At 38.8% G+C, this 20,766-nt stretch overlaps 1 protein-coding gene across 1 annotated transcript in view; it reads left to right on the top strand.

The window, feature by feature from the left end:
- The window catches only part of ano10a (anoctamin 10a), a 42,244-nt gene extending 21,478 nt beyond the window's left edge, over positions 1 to 20,766 (top strand). The window contains exons 12-13 of the mRNA XM_066691377.1: positions 9,734 to 9,850; positions 19,043 to 20,766. Coding sequence (XP_066547474.1) covers positions 9,734 to 9,850; positions 19,043 to 19,087 — 162 coding nt within the window. The 3' untranslated portion in view covers positions 19,088 to 20,766. The remainder of the gene's footprint in view (positions 1 to 9,733; positions 9,851 to 19,042) is intronic.

The raw sequence follows: 20,766 nt of genomic DNA, 5'->3' as shown, positions 1-20,766 counted from the left end.
ACTGTCAGCTGTATTGCCTCAAATCTCTGCTCCCTGGAGCTGATGATTCATCTGTTGGAATTCATGTCTGCTTGACTTGTCTGAGTCCTATCAGGATGGGGAAAAGGTCAATAACATCTATATTGCATGTTGTATTATCCTATATATGTGTATGTTATACACTGAAGGTCACAATTATGGAGCTGCTGAGAAACATATATCAATTAAACTAGAATAAATACATATGAATTTGTTTGAAAAATTGATTAACCATGACAAGAGGCTTTTTTACTGTCATGTTTTAATATACAATTTGATTGTCTTGAAGAGTTAAAGAGTAAACAGTAAATCACTAGTTGAGCATAGATTCATGCTTAATAAAATATTCAAGTGTTGATGTTTTTTTTTGATTATTATAAATATTACATCCAGGCTCTTCATGCAAATGGAAAGTATTTATCCCAGTTTAATATCTGGTCTAGTCTGACAGCACATTTATTTTGTGTTGCCATTCATTTATAAGGGAACCAGAGTAGTTACTTATTTTAATGGATTTCAATAAGGCTTAGTGGTTAATTTTTTTTCTGGTATGATTTACTTAGCAGTAACTGTCAAAACATTGCTTGAAAGCTGCTTCATTTGCAAGTGCAGTAGTTAATACTTACATGATTAATTTAAACGTTGGCCACTTCCTAAATGCATGCTGGTCCTGGGTTCACGCCCAGTGAAAATAGTTCCAGTTAGTGTTTGTTGAATGACACAGATCTCTAGGCTTGTGTTTAACTGTTACCTAATATAACAGTATTTGATTTGTTCAGCCTTGTGCTAAATTTGCTTTGGTGAATTTTCCTTTTTCAGTTTAAGACACTCATTCAGACTTTTCATTCAGACATGAAGCGAACTGCCTATTCCTGAATGAGGATGCACTACTAGGAGATAAAACCAGTGGGAAAACATGTTGTTGTCCCACTTAACTTTTTTGCACAAGGGGAGAAGAAGAATGATTGTCTTAGTAAGCAATTCCCTTTGCTCTTATATTGGCTTTTGGGATTCATTCATCCTCCCAGAAACAAATAGCAAAAGACCAGGATTCAAGCAATAGTGCTCACTATTACTGCCATTTTTCTAAATCTTGCCTCATTTTCTTAATTAATAATCTGTTTACTTTTAATGTTTCTTTGCTCATTTTGAGTATCCGTTTTTTTGTTTTGTTTGTTTTTTAAATGCAGTTTCAGTCTTAACAGAGCAAATAAGTACAGCGTTAATGAATGTGTAAAGCTGAGCCCATTCCCAATAGGATGTTTTCCAGCTTGTGTTCAGTCCTTGTCTTGCAAATGCACGGCTGAGAGAGTTTGACACACTTTTGGTTTCAGCCATTGTTTGACTCTCATTGCTTAGGCAGCCAATGGGTACATTTTTTTCCCCCCTCTCAAATTCAAAGGTGGATTGCAGGGCAGACATGCCTCATGTGATCAGTGAAGGAACACATTGTAGTCCGTACAGTGGCCATTATTACTAGACACCACTGTCCCCAGCCTGGTCTATAATCAGTGCTTTGAAGTGGAATTAGAAGAAATGGCTACAGGCAAACGTTGAATGATTTAGGATGTAAATATGTTTCATAGGTTAGTTCCCTTACAAAATGTGCTTTCAGCAACAGTGAAGCATACAGAATCTTAATGAAAAGAAAAGGAATGAATTATGACCGCTGTCTCTGGACCCTCTGACAAAGGGGCTAACGAAATTTAAGTTAGATCAAGATGTATTGAGCAACTGCCATGGATATACAAAGGGAAGTGAACTGGCAGAAAATATTGCGAGGCGCAGCAATTACTTCTCCCAGGTTGGCATTTTCTCAGAAGTAGCTCCCATATTGATTTTAAATAATAATGTTGGAGGGATATGGCTATTTTTTTTTAATTAGATTTTTTATCTAAAACCCAAAGCATTTTAATTATATAAAAATTCAGCACTACTACTTAAATATATACACATGCACATATATATACACAGGCAAAAGCTTTGAATATACATTGAATATGTCTAGTTCTCAATAGTGCTTGGGTGATGTTTTTAATTAGTTTTTTTATTTTATTTCTCTCTCCCATTCCTTACTATGTAAGCACCTGAAAAACCAAGATTATGATGTTTTTGTGAAAGGAAGGTTATTGTTGGAGCTGTAAGCTTCCTGACTGGTTAGCCCCTAACTCATTGCACATTAAAATGGGTGAATAAATTATATTTCTAATTTATATTACTGAAAAATGTGCTTCCCCTAAGCTGGTTAGTCTACTAAGGCTAGAGTATCTCTTCCAAATGCAAGCACAATCTCCTTTTTATGCCAAAAATAAATAAATAAATAAATAAATATCCAATCAAAATTTTACTTTCAGCGTTTTGGAATAATCCCAACCGCAGCCCCTTCTCCCATTATCTCTGCTGTACTAACCAACCGAGATCCTTGCTAGGAATCATTTGTAGGCAGCAGTATTGTAATGTATGTCTCCTTTTTTGCTGTATATTACCTCATGTCTTTGTTTGGTAACTAGACTAGGCAATCTCCATTGGTAGCCTGAGGGCTGCATAGTGCCTGCTGGGTGACAATATGCAACTCCTATCCAGTCTGTGCCTCTCACTGACAGTCCATTAAATCTCCAGAAAAAAAAAGAGAAAAGGAAAAAAGTTCTGGTGATCTAAGTGCACAACTACTGTAATATTAATTAAGTTATTACACCTTATCAGGCAATCCAAGTAGCCCTGAAGGTTTTCTTTTCTTTTTTCTCTCCATTGAGTTCATTTACAGTGGCCCAGTTTCAAAGGCAAAAAATAATCAAATCCAGTCATGAAGTTAATCTTTTCATCCTGGTTCCAGAAATTCATTAATATTCAAATACAGCAGGCATGCCCTACAGGATTCTAGTCCCATTTGTTTTGTGTGTTTTTTGTCTCTTGTAAACCCTGATTGCTTTGTAAAACAACCATGCTTGCAAGTAAGGGGCTGTGGACAAACGCTGATTTGGGCCATTTAAAGCCAAAGTGGTTTGCTTGGAGTGTGAATCATTAGTTGTTGTAGAATGTTAAAATAAACTTGATATTTGGATGAAGGACTACTTTACTGTTCCTTTTCAACATTGAAACATATCAAGCAATTGCAATCTTCAAAGCGTGTTATTTTTTAAGGTTTACATTTGACTTCAATTCGTTGGTTTCTTCCGATTAAGAGAGGTTGCCTGCAGCACTGCAATATTCCTTCAGATTATTTGGAAATTAAAGCAATGTTTTACTATGATTACAAGATTAAAAGACATAAGCACATCACCTCATTTTGTTTTTCTTAGCTTTTTCTCCACTTCTCTTGAGTCATGACCTATCTTCTTCAGTTCGTAATGGTTCATGTACCCACCGTAAAGCTATTAAAATGAAATTAAAAATATTAAACCTCAGGATATCCATCACCATATGAGAAAAGTCATGTAAGGGATTCTAGTCTCATCTCAAATGGACACACTGGAGCAATGGATTTGTTTGATAATGATCCATTCCCTGATATAACAAGTTCATTTTTAAAGAAAATAATAACAGAGCTGCCACTAGCAGGTCCTTTAAGGCTACCAATGCATTACACTTGAGAAGCTGTGACTAATATATTGTGTTGTAAAGCACAGTCTCTGGGGCCTGCCACCAGAAATATATGTTGGAAGATTTGTAGCTTCCCTAATTCCTGGCATGTTCCTTAAGCAGTCAACTATTCGCTGTGATTCATGTAGGAACATATGCAAGATCAGTCTTTTACTTTCAAAGATGTGTTCAATAGGTTTTTAATGGATGAATTTAAAATGCATTTATATCTGTTATTTGGCATTATACCTTTAATAAAAGTTGCTTTGTATTTCATAATTACAAAAAGTTGAATAAAAATAATCTCTTGCAATGATTATATTATATTCAGTTAAAATGCAAGTTTTATGTATCACATTTTAACTATTTAACTGAATTAGAGCAATTTCAACACTTATGTTAGTGTCTTGTTTTTCAGGCAAATACATGTTTTTTAATTAAAGAGTTTTATTAAAAATAAAATTTAAATGACCACAATACAGCAAATACTTTGTTTAATTTTAGATTGTATATTGTTAAGCTTGCAAATAATTAGATTTATGAGTCCAGTACATTTCAGTTTATTAGGCCATATAGATGAGCTTACAAAACTTTTTTTCCCTTCTACTTCTTCATATTTCTGCCGGCACCCCCCCCCCAATCTCTCAAATGTATGTGAATGCAGAATCTGTAATGATAGCGTAGCAATCAGCTAAGAGGCACTCTGCAGTGCTTGATATTAATCACAGTGTCAAATCCAATTCCACAGCTAGATCCCCCCCCCAAACACCTTTCAATCAGAAACGGTTCCTCAGCACAGCGGCTGCTTTACTCTTCATTAGCCACAGCATTAGCTAATTCCAAATCTGTCACGTCTTCAAAGGCTTTGTAATACCAGCCTCATGGCAGGAAAGTGCTCGGGCCTACTAGGCTGGAGTGAACTGGCCATTTTCACCAGAAAAAAAACTATACATCAATCAATAAATAAATAAAAAGAATGGCCTAAATAATTATAAAAATACATTTAGAAAATGGCAAGAGGCTCATTGGTTTTCTCAGAAATTAATGATTGACTAAAGAAAGTTGCTCACAAAGACATGTCTGTTGTTGAAGACTGTCTTTGTTAGATCATTAAAACCATAGTTTAGTTGTTATCTATCTATCTATCTATCTATCTATCTATCTATCTATGATAACTATTTCTGAGGGAGGGATCAAGGCTTTGGAGCAGCTGTGCCACACTACTTTCACTGTGATCATTTGGATGATCACTCTCAACCGAATACCAAATAATAGGTCAGAGATCATGAACTAAGAGGAAATTGTAAACGTCTGTAAACTCCTCCTTAAATAGTAAACCCAGTACATCCAGCATATTTCCAATGTCTGTGCATTCATCTCATGTCATTCTGGATTATAATAAGAAAGCTTATTTAGTAGTCTCATTAAAAATGTCAAAATAAAAGTATAATCTTCAGCTAATGTTCATAAACGGTCCTGAATGAATCCGTTAAGCCGTTGAGGCACCCAAAGACTTCATTCAGACTCAGTTGAGGCCAGACAGAGGGAAGATAAAGACTCCAGCACAGGGTTGATAGAAGCCTCTCTTACACCTTTTTGGTCCTAAAATCCCAAACTCTCCTTTGGTTTACTGTCATCTTAAGTAGTCCTTCATCTTATTTTCAGTCCTGTCACTAGACTTCTGGTGGCTGACCTACAATTTATGTGATTAGGATTGTGGAACGTCATTGTGTGTCGGGATACGACGGGTTAAATCACAAGCGTTTTAATCACTGATGGAAGTTTGTGTGACTATGCCAGGAGTGAAATAAAACTGGTGACTTTTAACCTGCATTGAAATCCAACTCCACAGTCAATCTACATGATGAGAAGTCAGATCTTGGCTGATCTGGCAAGGCAGTGCGACTGACTTGGGGCGGGGGGGGGGGGCTAAAGAGCCAAACAGGTAAAACATATAAGTTGCAGTATTTTTTCCTAGTGCTGTGTAATTCATTACTGCCTTTATGTGCTCTTGTATTAATTCTGATATGACTTGGCCAAGCCTTTTACATAGATTACACTGGTGCTTGTAATGCTAAATCAAATCATGATCTCATATAAAATGTTGTTTGTGTTGGATCATATTATCGTGACAGCTGGAGCTCTCACAGGATTCTTATACCAGCCTTAGTCTTTATTTCTGGTAATACGGTTATATTGAGCATATCACTGTGAAATGAAGTTTATGAACCCCTCCGCCCCCCCCGTCCTCTATTTAAATTAACTAGAAGCCTCTGTGTTCGCTTTCTCTCAGCTGTCTGGTTTCCTTCATGCTTGCTAATGTACATGTATTTGATGTGAGGTGTCAGGTGTGTTTCTGTTGTGATGGAAAACAAAGCCCAATTTTTCCTGTCAGTTTTAATAACTATCCTGTGCCGAAGGGACGGACACATCCGAGTGTGACTTCTAATTCCTGTGACGGAGAAGGATAAACTCGTTTTTAAAAAGCGTCTGCAGTGCATTGTTGCTTTGGTCAGAGAACCTAATATCCATTATAACAAAAAATACATCTCTCTGAAGGGTACACCCTCACACAGTGACATATGCTAATCTAACAATGGGCCCTGCTTACATTATCTTGCGATGACATTTAATTAAGCATAGAGCCCTAGTTTACTGGCAACACAGACATCTACAGGGACAAAGTTCAGAGCTTTTTAAGAATGTTTCTTGGCTATCTTTGGCTGATCCCTCCAACAGGGTCCCATTAAACTCCCTAGCCAGTACTCCTTAATATAGATTTTGTGCCAGGAATGGGCTTTAACCAGGATTGATGCTCTCATTTATATAATGGGTAAGCACTGAATTATATTTTTACATTATATTGTATAAACCCCACAATGCACTACTTCCACTCTGCCAGCTGTACATATGGTCCCATAAGCTGGTGTTCTTTACACAAGTCTACTTACTTATTTGTATTCCCTGTACAGGTGGCTGAACCCTCACCTCAGATTAGGTCTATATGTATTGATATCAGGCAGAGATCTCTCTTCACATAATTTTAAAACATTTCTAATGAAAGAATAGAAGGAAAACCTGTCTTTGTTAGTTGTATCTATTATCATCACAATCTACATATAATTTGCATTGCATCTGTTAATGTCATAGACAGTTGACCCTTGCAATGATTTCAGTGCTGGATATACAACAAAAGATTTCCACTTTGTGTCTACTGTATGCCCTGTCAAATTATTTTCATCAGCAAAATCCAGTCAGTGCCATGGTTTGCTAATCCAATGCGACATTACATTCCTTGTGAGGATTTAATTCTTTTAACTCTCTGACCTGTTTTGAATAGCAAATGAAGGTAACTGTGTGTGTTTAGATAGTCATACAAACTGGAATTAATAATAAAAGACACCATTGCTAGTCTCAGCTGTGGGCCATTCTTCAGACTGATGTTGTGCCCTGATTGCTGTGGCGAGGGTATGCTGAACACTGTGGGGCTGGGGGAAACATTATTGGTTGGCATGCATTAGACATCAAACCTCTTCCAACACATTCATGTTCTGATTAGGGAAACAAACACAAAATTATTTTGAATGTTATTTGTCACACTGACTGCCTGAACTGCAATACCAGCAGGGGACAGGGTTGACACAGAGCAGAGCTTACATCAGTGCCTGGATGTATAATGCTACTGCCGATGCATGGCTCATGTGTGAACTGACTAGTAGCTTGAAACATTCCTAGTTCAGACTGTTACATACTTTGATTACATTTACACATTACAGTACAATGTGCTGAATTTTTATTTATTTATTTAATTTTGTGCCATGTTCAGAGGCCTGTTTAATCAAAGAACTAACAACTCAGTCAGGCGTCCATTAACTATTACAGCATTTATGTACTAAACAGGAATATCATGTTCATCTCATGGCACAGTGACAGAAACCCTCATGGTTTTACAAGAAACACTGAGATGACAAATGTGCCGAGTTCGGTCTCCACTACAGCCTCCTGAAAAGCCTGTTGCCCTGGAAACCTGCTACTGGGGGAGTTTAAACTTATTTGGCTTGGGGACAGAAAGCTAGGTCAGGTTTGTGTCATATGAAAGTGACTTTGTTACATAAGAGTTCTTTTAAAGCTAGAGCTGCATTAACAACAAAACTAAACAACTGAAACAATGCAGATAAAAAATACAAACATTCTTAACCAAATTTTCCTTCTCTCCCCCCCCACCCTCATAAAATTAGACCTTTCACTGTCTATTTTTCTCAGAACCTGCCTAGGGATGTAACACTGTTCTCTTGTGTATGTGAACGGAGTTATGACAGACGTTATGTATCAAGGTCAGAGATAATTGCTGCTAGCTGTTTACACTTGCTTCCTGGCATCTCATCGTCAATCAAGCAACAAAATGGCGAAGCTGCCTTTTGAGAAGGGGGCTAGAGGCCGTGCTTTGGCGCGAGACGGGAGATTGATCTGATATCTATAGGGCAGGACACATACCTAACCTGCGTTTCATCAGAACATACACGAGTACTAAGGACTACACTGGCTCTGGTTTCGAGGGAGCAAATGTCACCAATGGGAGAGAATGAGAGAAATGTAGTGCAGCTCTTATATCAGGCGTCCTTCACATTACAAGAGTAGGAGGCAAGTCACGTCTTCTGTGACTCCTTCCACTGAGGGTCACTGGGTATAAGACTTCTGTTCCACTTGAACTCCCTGTTCCTTAACATTATTATTGATTTAATTGTAAGCATTGTATCCAGGTCTCAGGTCACTTTCCCATAGGCCATGTATTCTGAAGTGTTCTTGTAAGGTTAGTCTACTTAATAATCTGGGGAACCTCCTTGCAGTCAAAACTACCCAGTGACTCGCTGTGGTCTTCAAAATCTAATGAAATAATTATTTGTATAGTCATTGTAGCAGCCTTCTGTTCTGACTAACGCAGGTGGCAACCTACATCCTTCTGTTCAGATGTGTCTTTTACCTCCTTTGGTATGCATGACCGTCTCCTAAACAGGTTGTAGTGCAGAGATTTGTGCAATGATTTTACCCTGCACTCACCCACTCTTAGGTTACAGACAGAATGCAGTTCTTCAGTCGATTGACTTGAAATGAACAGATTGCTCTGCCCATACTGAAATAATTTCTTAATTAATTGAGATGTGCTTACATGTGCATAAAGAGCAGAAGCCTTCCTCCATGACAGTGAAAAGTTGCTCGTATTTCCCATGGCTGGTGGTCTTTAAGGGAGTTGAGTTGTACATTAAATACAGTAAATATGCTGGAGTGGATGTAGCATCTTTGCTAAGACTGCAGTTTAATGCTAAAGAATCTTAATCTTAAGAATCTTTTGTACAGTTGTGTGAAGATGTAGGCATTGACTGGTAATACACACACACACATTGCCTTACCTAGTATATATCAGTTGTCATTTGTTGTTTGTTTGCCAGTATTGCCCTGTGATGAAGCTCCACCCATTCCTATTGATTGGTCAAGTGTTATTGTGTAAGGCCCTCGTGCTGCAGTCAGTCAAGGTCACTATTGGATCTGCATTTCAAGATCACCACAGCAATTCCCAGAAGGGCAATTATAATTGACCAGTCTGACTAATTAGTAGGAAATGCTTTTCCTATAAATGCACAACACGGGGTGACTGAATCTAACTGTAACCCAGCATTGCTGGTGCACAGGGGGGTGTAGTTTTGGATGTCTATAAATGTACTCTTTAAACCATTAACTCCAAATGTTCAGAACATAGGCACTGCTAAACAACAGCAGTCAAGCTCAATCAATGTCCATGGCCCTCCTCCCAACTCACAGAAAGTAAAAAATTATGTAAGCAGGAAGGTGCAGCTGCAATTTTAGAACTGCAGATAGATTAATGTTCTTTTGATTCTAGGAAAATTAAACTATACTGAATTTATTGTAATGTTTCTGGGTGTTTTTCCCCTTCTTAGTTTTCCAATGCCATTAGCCACATATTCAACTGTTTGGTAGTGTCTGTTGAGACTGCTTCGATGGCAGAACTGTCAGGGCATAAGCATCCTTTGCAACGTGGCTTTCGTGACGGCTCGCCTGGATGTCTGCCATTATTCCTTAACATGTTTCCTTCCCCCCCTCCTTTCTTTTCCTATTGCAGCACGTTCTCTTGGGATTCAAGTTCATCTTGGCTTTCGTTATTCCCGACATTCCCAAAGAGGTTCAACTCAAACTCTCCAAGCTGGAATACGAGTCCATGGAGGCCCTCAAGAAAAAAGTAAGTACCTTTAATACAATTTCAAAGCTCTATCAAATGTTTATAGCGATCAAGATTAATAAAATCACAGGGAACGTTTTGCTTGAATTTAGCTAAAAAATAAGTCATGAAATTGTTTTTATTTTACTATATTTGTTTTGTTATGTCTGTATAACACTTAGACTTTCATTAGTATAGGTATTGTGGCATACATCATCCTTGTTTAACTTTCCATTTCAATTTCAGGGATCTGCATACAATTTAGTTTAAGTCATCCAGAGTTAATATTACACTGTGTTTCACAAGCTCCTTTCACAGATACAGGGTGAGATGTATGCATATTGAGAGAAATGTGCCGGTTTAATTAGCCACTGCTATTTCGGCGGAGGTTTATCACCTTGCATTCAGTTCTCTCTCCATAATTTGAAGCAAAAGTAGGTCACCCTTTCCCGAACAGCAGTATGGTAGGGAAACTCATGTGGCACTGATGGTTTCAAGCCCTTTGGTGTCCACAGTAAGGTCTGATATTTTGTGACTATAAATAGAAATCAGAATGACTGAGTTCATGCAAATTGACTGCTGTTTTAAATGCAGACACAGGTGTACAGCATTGTGCAATTAAAGTGGAAGAGGTTTGCTTAAAACATCGCCATTTGAACAACAGAATATGATTGTGGAAAGTGGATTACTGCTCAGACAACCAGTAATAATTGAATGCTGAATTACTGCAACAACATTACTGAAAATATAAAAATAATATAAACTGTTTCTGTACAGAAAGTCTATAAATGCCTTGTCTGTATTGTAAGGACAGAGAGGCAAAACATGATGTGCTAAATAACAGGTACAATTGTCAGTTTTACAGTTGTCAGTTTTGTTGTTGTAGTTCTGTTTCCTTCCCAGGCTACAATTTGTATCTGGTTGTATTGTTGGTGAATTTTAAGATTGATGCTATTACATAAATTATTGCTGGTTGTTACGCAATTCCCATTGCTATTTTTTCAATTATTTTGGCACAGAAACACCCTTAAACCCTTCTAACAGATAAAACTGAGTATAATGGAAACTGCTGGGCCATGCCATGACAGATGTTTCCAACATAGTTGAAACATCACTGCGTTTTCTCAAAAGGACACCTGCTAAAGCACAGTTTACCAGCCACAACCCTTGGGTGGGATGGGAAATGAGAAAAAGTTAACATGCTTGTGATCTGCTCTCCAAATAACAGGATCTCTGAAGCTCCTTTTAAAGGTTGTTTTTGATTTCCGACAACTGCGTACTCGCAAATACCCAGACTTTCTAAGATGTTATCTTGAAAAGTAATAAAGATAAAAGTGTCGGCCATGGCTTCCTTTAAAATCTCGTTAACGCTTTCTCGAGGTGAATAAATTAGCCAGGTATGGAGAGAATGAGTCTGATTGGCCATCTATATCAAATCTGAAGGAAATTTGCCTCACTGCATTAGGCTACAATACCCAGTTTCCTGAAAAACTGAATTATAGAATACATTAGAAGAGCTGTGATTAATAACCTTGGCCTGACCATTCCCAACTGAAATATTGTGAAAGTTGGGAGCAGGGCTTGTTTGTAAATAATAGAAACTTATCATAATTATGCGTGTCTGAAGTACAGAGCAGCTTTCAGACTGTCACTTGTCATTACAATCCTCAAGTCGTCAAGTGCAAGAAACAGCCAGAATCATCAGTCTCTGTCCGTTTATGGTGGTATGACTGAAACTTCGAATTCACGCACTGTTCAGTAGTTTTGAACTGAAGAGACAATGCTAATGAGCATTCTGAATGAACTTGATCCAATCTCAGGCGAGGCACTTGGGTTAAAAGAAGAAAAACAAAAACTAACGCCCACGTTGAAGGCCTCATCAATTCAGCTAAGTTTCAACGGCTGAGCACTTTCACTATTCAGCAAATTTAGCATCTGACCCTGTCAATCAAGCACTGCTCCGAGGACCAAGAATGTATTTTTCCACACGTCCAGCACAACAGCCCCCCGAAAAAGAAAAAAAATACCCCCCAACATCCTGCCTTAGTATAAAAACATCAAGCAAGCTAGGTTTTCCATCACTGGCATTTAAGGGCACAGGCAGGTGTTAACAACCATTCACTTTTGGAAATCCCCTGTCATCGCTGGCGGCTGCCCTCCATTTGATATTTAACTGACAAGTTTAAGGATTGATAGTTGGCCATGAAAGGCACACCCGATTTCAGTGGAGGAGAGCGCAAGGATAAGCTCACTTGTGACCATGGATATAAAGTGGCAGGTTCCCACTGAGCTTCAAAGTGTTAAATAGTAACTCCCATTCAGGACTAAGTACTGTTGGAGGCTCCTGTGGAGAGCCCAGTATGGGGTAGTTCCCATGAAGAATATGCCGTACAGGATTAGACCGAAGACAGACTGGTTTGCTTACTTATTCACTTAATTGATCCTGTCAGGCAAGGGGACTGTGGGGCTTGTGAAGTGAAGTGGGTCGGGATGAGCCAAAACTGCAGTGTAGTACAGGAGCGACTGGTTCTCTGCTCTTTATCTTATACTGGCAGAACAGGGTCAGCCCCAATAGGTTTTCCTCTTATATTTATTGCAGATCTAACTTAAATTCTCTCTGCAGTAATGTACACCCTTAGCCACTCTGTGTTTTTAACTTCTGCCTTGACAGCTGTGTGAGGTCATTTCGGTCTAAATAGTTTCTCTGAGCATGTTGGGTAAAATAATATTTTCACAATAAATTCCTTATTTACACTTCATAATATGTCACTTCAGTGGGTAGTATTGGTGTATCTGTGCCTAGTGGACATGTAAAATGGACATGTTATTAACAATAGGTAGTTACCTACTCAGATATGTGTAGTGATATTACAATAACCTATATTTAGGAGCTACAATGACCTTGAAGGTTATGTCCCAAATTAGAACTGAAGAAATAAAACAATATGGCAAAACATATATTGCTCCCTTTAGCACTTTATTTATTATTAGTTATCAAAGCCCTGTACAATATCATGTAATGGCACAGTATTCAGTGTTTGATTCTGGATTGTCTCCAGTACCTTACTATACAGGTTTAATTGTTCACAACAAACCAAGAACACACACGGCTAAATAATTTAAATCATAAACAAGTGTGATTGTTTTCAGCATAATTTGAATGGAAATAGTGGGACATTCTTTCCCCATTTGCATTGATGCAAGACCTTGGCAAATAGGCTCTCAGTGCGCCCTGTGTATAATCTGTGCGACTAGACTTTGGTACCCAGCGGAAGAATTTGTGGGAGATAATAACCAACCCCAGGAGCCTTCATTCTATGGAGCTAAGAGCCAGTTCATTGGAAATTCGGATTCACAATTGTCTTCAGGAGATAGTTCGGCCAATAGGAGTAAGATATTATAGCCGGTCTTCCTCTGAGCTTCTGTAAAATCCAGAACACACCGTGGCTCATGTTCACAGCTACGCACAAAGCCGGCAATTTTTTCAACCAGCTTCCCAATTTACAGCCTAATCTCTTCTTCATCTCGGTTGCCCCTGAGCAGCGTGAACTCTTCCTCATCCAGTATAAGCTGAATGCATTAAATATCCAAGCATTTGTTGTACTACCTCAGCACCATAATAGGAAAAAGAAGAAAACTTGGAAGTAGCTATATCTGAACTTTTTTCTAATACCTCATTCTATCAGATGCAGCAGGTGAGATGTCTCAGTTGCTTGTGTGAGACTTCACTTTTGTTGAAGTGAAATACATTGGGATATATGCTTGTGTCACTGGTGATTGAGGTTGGTTTGGAGTCTAATATAGCCAGTGCATCTCATGTGTCCTCTTAAAGGTCTGCACTAATCACTGCTTTCTGTACTTTCTCTGTACTAAGAAATGCTCCAAGGATGGATTGTGGCAGGGGTTGTATAAATGGGGAGTTTGATGCTAGGTTAAGGAGAGAGGACAGTTTTGTACTTAAATAGATAACTAATTATCAGGTCAAAATTAAAAATATGAAATCTACAGTATTCCCTATCTTGATAATGATCTATTTTGAGAAACTTGTCTTCATTATTCAATATATTGTTTATGGAACTTTGTATGCTATGAGTGTGTAGATACAGTATGGACAGTGCAGTATAGTCAGAGTTTAATTTGCTCTCAAGATCCTTTTATAATCCTAACGTAAGTCCATTCATAGGAAAACTGTGACAGTTACTGACTGGGAAGAGAGCAAGGCTTTTGTTTTTATACTTGTTGAGCAGACACAATGAGGGACTCAACTGCGTTTGTAGAAGGGCGTTTTCCTTTCTTACTTGAAAAGATGCATTCATATAAAAGTTCATCTTGATAAAATCTCTGCTGACAGCTGCTTCCCTCAACAAGATCTTCCTTTCTTCAGACCTGTAGCAGCATGTGCAACAGGAAGAGACGTGGCAGATTGTTGGCATGTAAAACAAACTGCACGTCCAAAGTTAACATCTGAAGAAAGGCACAACTTTCTGTTGTGCCATTTCTGTCTGTCATCTTAACCCCTTTATCTGGTGCTACCTCAAAAAGATAACAACTTCAGTGTAAGAGCTAGTGGCATCGAGCCAGATCTGAAAGCTCAAGTGTGGATTCCTGGGTTTGGAGTCCAGTCGCACACAGGTACAGGTTGCCAGAGCTGGTTGTAGGCTGAAGACTGTAGGAGGAACAAAATCCACCCAGATAATAATTCGAGGAATTCAAGAGGCAGGGTTACACTGGAGGTGTGCAAATGCCTGCCATATCTCAGGCCCATGTCGCAATCAGATACCCTGAGCTCAGCAACAACAGCGCAGGGCATCAGATTTAAATGTATTTGACCTCATTCACCCCTGTAACTGTCTTATTCTTCTGCATTTACATAGAGATTGCAAACTTTAGTGAAATACTGTACATGGCAGCCCATGCACCATACATGTTTTGTCATTGAATCAATTTTCTCTCTGTTTGGGTGTGAAATTTAAAATGCAGAGCTGTGGTTTGCTGTTGAAATCTGTGAAAAATAACAAAGAGTTACACACTATAAAGATATGAAGATTAGAAGGCAGAATGAGGGTGAAGGGGAGTGTTTGTTTTGGGTCGTATTGTGTAATGGGAAGTGGTTTGGAAACATTTCATAAGGTTTAAATGGATTTTAGATTGAATTGTTTATATTCTATCTATTTTGGTCAATTGTTTTGGGTAATGTCTTTGTTCCAGAGATTACATGGATCAAGCAAGTATTTGTGTTGGCTTTTTGTTGAACCTCAGAATGGGAAAGACACTTAAACTTAGAATTTCTCTGATAATTTAAATTAAAAAAAAAAGACTGTACAAGCAATTTAATTTTGTGTATAGACCCATCCCGGACCAGTTTACAAAAATCATTACCAGTAAAGAAAGCCGCAATAGAAGACAATGCCACTGCCCTTGATTAACATTTAAGTTTAAAGGGATTTCTTTTAAAATGCCGTTACTGTTTTCCTGCTCTCAGTGGCCTGTGATCAAATACATTAACAGCCACAAAATAGCAGATTACTGCAGTCTGCCATAGCCTTACCGAACCATTGCAGATGAAAGCAAGGTCGCTCTGAGAGATTCAAAATAACATTTATGTAAATTCTGCTGACAGGGACTGGAGGTTGGGGTTGGCTTGTGAGATAATGAGCAAAACGAAAATGGAAACAGTACAGCTATATTAGACGTCAGCAGGGATTCACCTTGGATGCGACTTTATCCGGGTCTCAGACAGCACATTAAATTTGAGCCTGGTAATCTGATACTTAGGAACAAGCTGCCAGGGGTTTCGGGTGAAGGCTTAAGGCACCTCACCGGGCGAGAATGACCTGAGCCTGCGCCAGAGTACAAGCCTGGCTCAGGAAACTTCTGAAGATGTCCTTCGAAGAAAACATGAAACCAGAGCCCTGCCGGCTCTATGTACCGTCATCTTTTCATATTTCCAGTTCAAGACAAGATTAATTCATTTTCTAAAGTGAGCTCATTTGCCAATCCCTGCGTTACTGTGATCGGGGGTTAGAGAGAGCAGTTACTCGGTTATTAACTTCAACCTACAGGGTGGTGGTCACATGATTGCTCCGGCCAAAGAACAACTATCATCTCAGACGAACCAGCAAAGAGCAGAGAGTGATTTGTATGATTATTATTGGCCTATTATTATTACTGTCCTTATGATCGTACACATGGATACTTCAGTATATACTTGCGATTAACTTCCAGAAGGCCAGTTCACCACCCTTTTATCTTGAATGCTGACCCTTTTACCTCACAATATCACGTACATCAAGGAAGCCATGACAAAGACCACGTAAAAGTGCTCATGTTACTTTCACGAGCAGGTTCCTGAAAGTTTGGTTTCTGCAAACGGGAAAGGTTTCCATGAGAAAGTCGAACAAGGAAACCTGTTCGCTGTAAGGTGCCTTTTTCAGGTGCAGTCCTCGTATTCTCTCGGCCACTGAGACTAACAAGATCTCAGATGACTGCTTGCAGGTGCCTGTGATGTACAGGAGATGTGAGTGTCTCTGCAGTGGGAACAAATCATGCCCAGCCATTTCGGCAATGTATACAAGCGACTCCTCGAAAGCCATTTGTCAGCTTGAGTAGCACTGAAATGGCAGATGTATACACCCTTCCGAAAGAAACCAAAAAAAAAAAGAAGCCGCTCAAAGATTGCTCAAAGAGACTGTATTTATACCCTCTGTGATTATACTGTAGCGGAGACCGACATGACAAGAAAGGGCGTGTGATGAGCCCAGTTTTAGACTTGTCCGGTGTCAGCCCTTCATTTTCACTGCAAAAACCTGCCATTTCTTCCCCGGCAGCATGCTAGCTTTGATCACAGCAATCCCGCAGGTGCCAGCCCCATGCCGTAATCCAGTGATTTCCATTTCTTCAGGGTTCATTGTGTCGGGCAGATTACGTCCTTAGAATAACAGGATTGATTTTGTGTCCTCTCTGGGATTTGAAACGCCACCGAGCACGGATAGATGTCACGTTTGAGGAATTGATGAACCCCTATTCTAAATACTGGGTTTTTCTTTTTTTAATGGTAGAAATAGGTGTGGATAATTAACCACTGGAATGATGGAAGGTGGCACATTTGAAAACGTCAGCTAGCAGATGGGGTAGCTGCTCTTCTGTTGATCCAAGCCCTGATCTATTTGAATGCAGCCTTGTGTTCCTCCATACATGATCAATAATTGTCCTGTACTTTACAAAGGTAATTAGCTAAACATGACCAAACCTGCCCCCCACCCGTGGTGAGTGTGCACCAGTTAAGCAGTGACTGAAATAGTTTGTGTTTGTGTAGCTCTGGGAAAGCGGTGTATGTGTTGATTTGTTTTCCGGTGCAGGATATCGATGGCGCTGCGTGTGCTGCTCTGATAGTTTGGGGAAGAGAGGGCACAGGAGAGAATCCCGAGAGACAGAACACAGAGTGAAACCCTGGCTCTTAACAGTGCTGGTAGTATCTGCTAACATATTAAAGGCAGAGCACAGATAATAAAAGGAGAAGATGCTTATCTAATCTTACAATCCTGTATTTTTCTCCTCTTGTGACCATCGCTCCCCAAAGCAGAGCCAACAGTTCTGTCTAATGTGTTTTTCGAGTATGGCCTTATAAAGTCACATTGTTTCCAGGTTATACATTTATGAGAAAGCAGATTACATCTAATTTATTTCAGCTTAATATCTGTGTTCCCTCCATCTGCTTTCTGGCTGTAGAACACGCTTCCTAACTCTTCCAGCAGAAGTAGCTTGTGAAGGAGTATATCTGTGTGGTTTTCTTTGGCACTGACAATTTTGTGTACAAAGCCCGAAGCAGAAAGCACTTTGATGACCTTTCTCTGCCCTCTGCTCTGGCCAGTGTCAGCGATGGGATTTATGTCATCAAAACTGGGAAGTTTGGATCATATTCTGCCATGTACCTTGTAAACTGATTCTTCGGGATTTAGAACCGATCGCAAAATTATTTATTAGTAATGAGAAACTGGATCCATGTTTACCTACCCCGTCCTCTCTTCCCATTGCCTCTGGCGTGGCGTGGTGGGTTTTAATGACAGCCGCAGCCCGTCCTGGAGGTGACTGCACCCTGAGGTTGCCCGATCGGGTGTTGTTGAGAAGCACTTTGGAATTCTGTTTGGATGAAAGCTTTGTCAGTTCATTGAATTTTATTTCATTTTCCCTTACTCGGTATATCAAACTCTTGAAGGAATATTCTCTTAAGGATTTGTAGTACATGATTTATATGGTTTATAGATATGGTTGGACATCCTATTTGTTACTGATACTTTATTGATGAGAGGCATTTGGTTGCTATTTAGAGATGAATTCTGATGGATTGTTTTAAACGTTTCAACTTCGTATGCACACTCATTTTGGAAGCAAGAAGAAAATCTGAATAAAAAAAAATAAGTTGGCACTGATTTGCTGAAACTAATCTTTCAAAACAACCCAATTTTTGTATGCTTAGAGTCTGAAGAGTGATTTTCCATAGAAATATAAAAAATCTAACCATACATGAAAATCCATTCACTGCAGGTTGCAATCTATTTCTGAAGATTTTGCTGAAAGCATTCCTAGTTTAAACCCTTCAGTATTTCTTTATTTCACTATACCATCCTTTCAAGAGCTACAGATGTTTCGGGAATTGGATAATATACCGTTTTTTTGTAGCTTATGCATACAGAATAAGAAATGCTAATGCAACCTGTAAATACTTCAACATACTAATAAAACATTTGTAGTCTAGTGAATATTATGATGCAGTATATTACCCTTGGCTCTCTGCAGTATATCTAAAATATCATAGATGAGGCTTGTCATTATAAATTGAATGTGTTCCTTAATGCACCACTGCTGCTGCTATTTCTTGTATTTAACTGTTTGTACACTAGCAAGAGACTTTTATTACAGGCAAGAAAATGAAACTACACAAAGTACCCTCCTCAAGATAGAGGGATTCAGTTCTCTTATCCAATAACCAGACTTTTTCTTTTTGAAATTGAAAAAGGATGATCTGTGTTTTTTAGGGAAGCAGCAATTTCATTTAATTTTCATTTCCATGTGTTAAGAGTGTGTTTCGTCCTGATGTTGGAATAAGACTAGTCTAAAAATAATAAATAGTTACAAAACTTGTATCTTTCTGTGCCTTAAAGAGAAAGCACTGTTTATCGCCTTGTTTCTTTAATTATTTTGTCCTTTTTTCAGAAAATTCAAGAAGCTTCTGAACCTCTGAAGTCCCTTCTTCCATGAAGACATCACGCCCAACATGGAAGCTCCTTAAAGGAAAGGAAACCAGGAATACCAAGTTTACCAACGTTTACAGTATTTGCACTGCAAGAAACGGTTTTTGAAACCAGCGCTTGTCTCTGGCGATGGCCCAGTGTCTATTTGTACCATTTGTTTGTTTGTCTTCCACTATTATAATACTGTACCACTAAGCATTAGCCTAGCCTAGCCTGGTGTATTGATATTGCAACTCCCTCTCTTTTTTTGTTTCAAGGTCTGTGTGTATTACCTGATTTGTTATGTTGGGCACGCTTCATTATGTTATCATTGACCCAGGGATGAGCTGATAGCGCAGGAGCGAATGATAACTAGACTCTGGTTTCATTAGACATTCATTTTCATTACCCGACCCAGAATGCAATGTCACCTGTGCAGACGCAATGCAATATGAACAGGAGTTTGCATTTTCAATATAACCATGCTGGGTTTTTTTCACATTTGTTTGATGCTTTGATCTGAAATTGGGGTTTTGTGGCGTTGTCTGCTGTGTGGTGAGATGCTGCTGTGGGTATGTTATTAAAAATAAGCATGATTTAACAGATTGGGAACGGAGGAGTTGCAGCATGAAATTCAGATTAGGAAAGTCGCTTTTTTTCTGAATGGTTTTAGGGGGGAGGGCGCTCTGATCAGATCTCCTTCTATAGACCCCAGAGCACTGAGGTGTTACTGTAATCTGTTCTTTATTAAAGATGTAATACAGGAATATTTTCACAGCAATTCCAGATTTAACACACCTCACAGAATTCACATTTACCAGAAAGATGGATTTAAAATCGATAATATAGATGGCCTGCAAGTATATTAAATCCAAGAAAGTCCTATGTACAGTAAAATACATCCATCCTGAACAATGAGAAGCTCCTACTTCAATCAAATCTCTGGCTTAATCCTCGCAAAACTAGAATTATAAATAGACCTTTATGAAAGTAAATCTTTATCTGCCATGAAAATAATCCTCCTTGGAGGTGATGGTATGCATCTGAAGCATGACATATAAAGGTCAATAATTAGACCAGAGCTGGACACGAGCGAGAGGGAATCAGTTTCCATACATCTCCTTTAAGACAGGCGTTCAAGTTTTTATACACAGCAGCACTTTACTGACACTCCTGACAGGGGCTGTGTCTTTTAACAGCATGGCCTCACAGGTTTTTGTTTTTCTTAGGTTTGTCTATCTTTCTATGTATACTCTATCCACTCATGCGTTAACTGTCTTGTCCCGTCTCCCCAAAGTAGTGTAAATCAATCGTTCGACTTCAAAACTGTACCGTTATTTATTGATTCTGGCACCAAGACCCTTAATCGCTGTCTTTATAGCGCCACTTAGGGGTTCCCATGCACATTTATGAAGCTGAAATTGAGAAAGGTTATATAGCTAATGGCTTGTTTTGTTTTCTGCTGGTTTCTCTTCATAATCCCAGGCCAAAGACAAGAGTATTTTAGGGTATCAAAGGGCTGGAGGCCTGTGGAGTAATCTTGGAGATATTTTAAACTCCCGCTGTTAATGAGGTGCTTTACGATTGTAATCCTGCTGTAACATTTAAGGGTAGAAGGGTGTTCTCCAAAATGGTATTATGAATTGTTTCTTGTTTCCTTACTGTGTATTATTTGCATGTACAGTAAATAAAAGCATCATTCCAAAA

This window comes from Amia ocellicauda, chromosome 18 (genome assembly GCF_036373705.1).
Source record: "Amia ocellicauda isolate fAmiCal2 chromosome 18, fAmiCal2.hap1, whole genome shotgun sequence".
Lineage (NCBI taxonomy): Eukaryota > Metazoa > Chordata > Actinopteri > Amiiformes > Amiidae > Amia > Amia ocellicauda.
The sequence above is the reverse complement of the archived record's forward strand: the minus strand, read 5'-3'. Positions and strand labels throughout refer to the sequence as shown.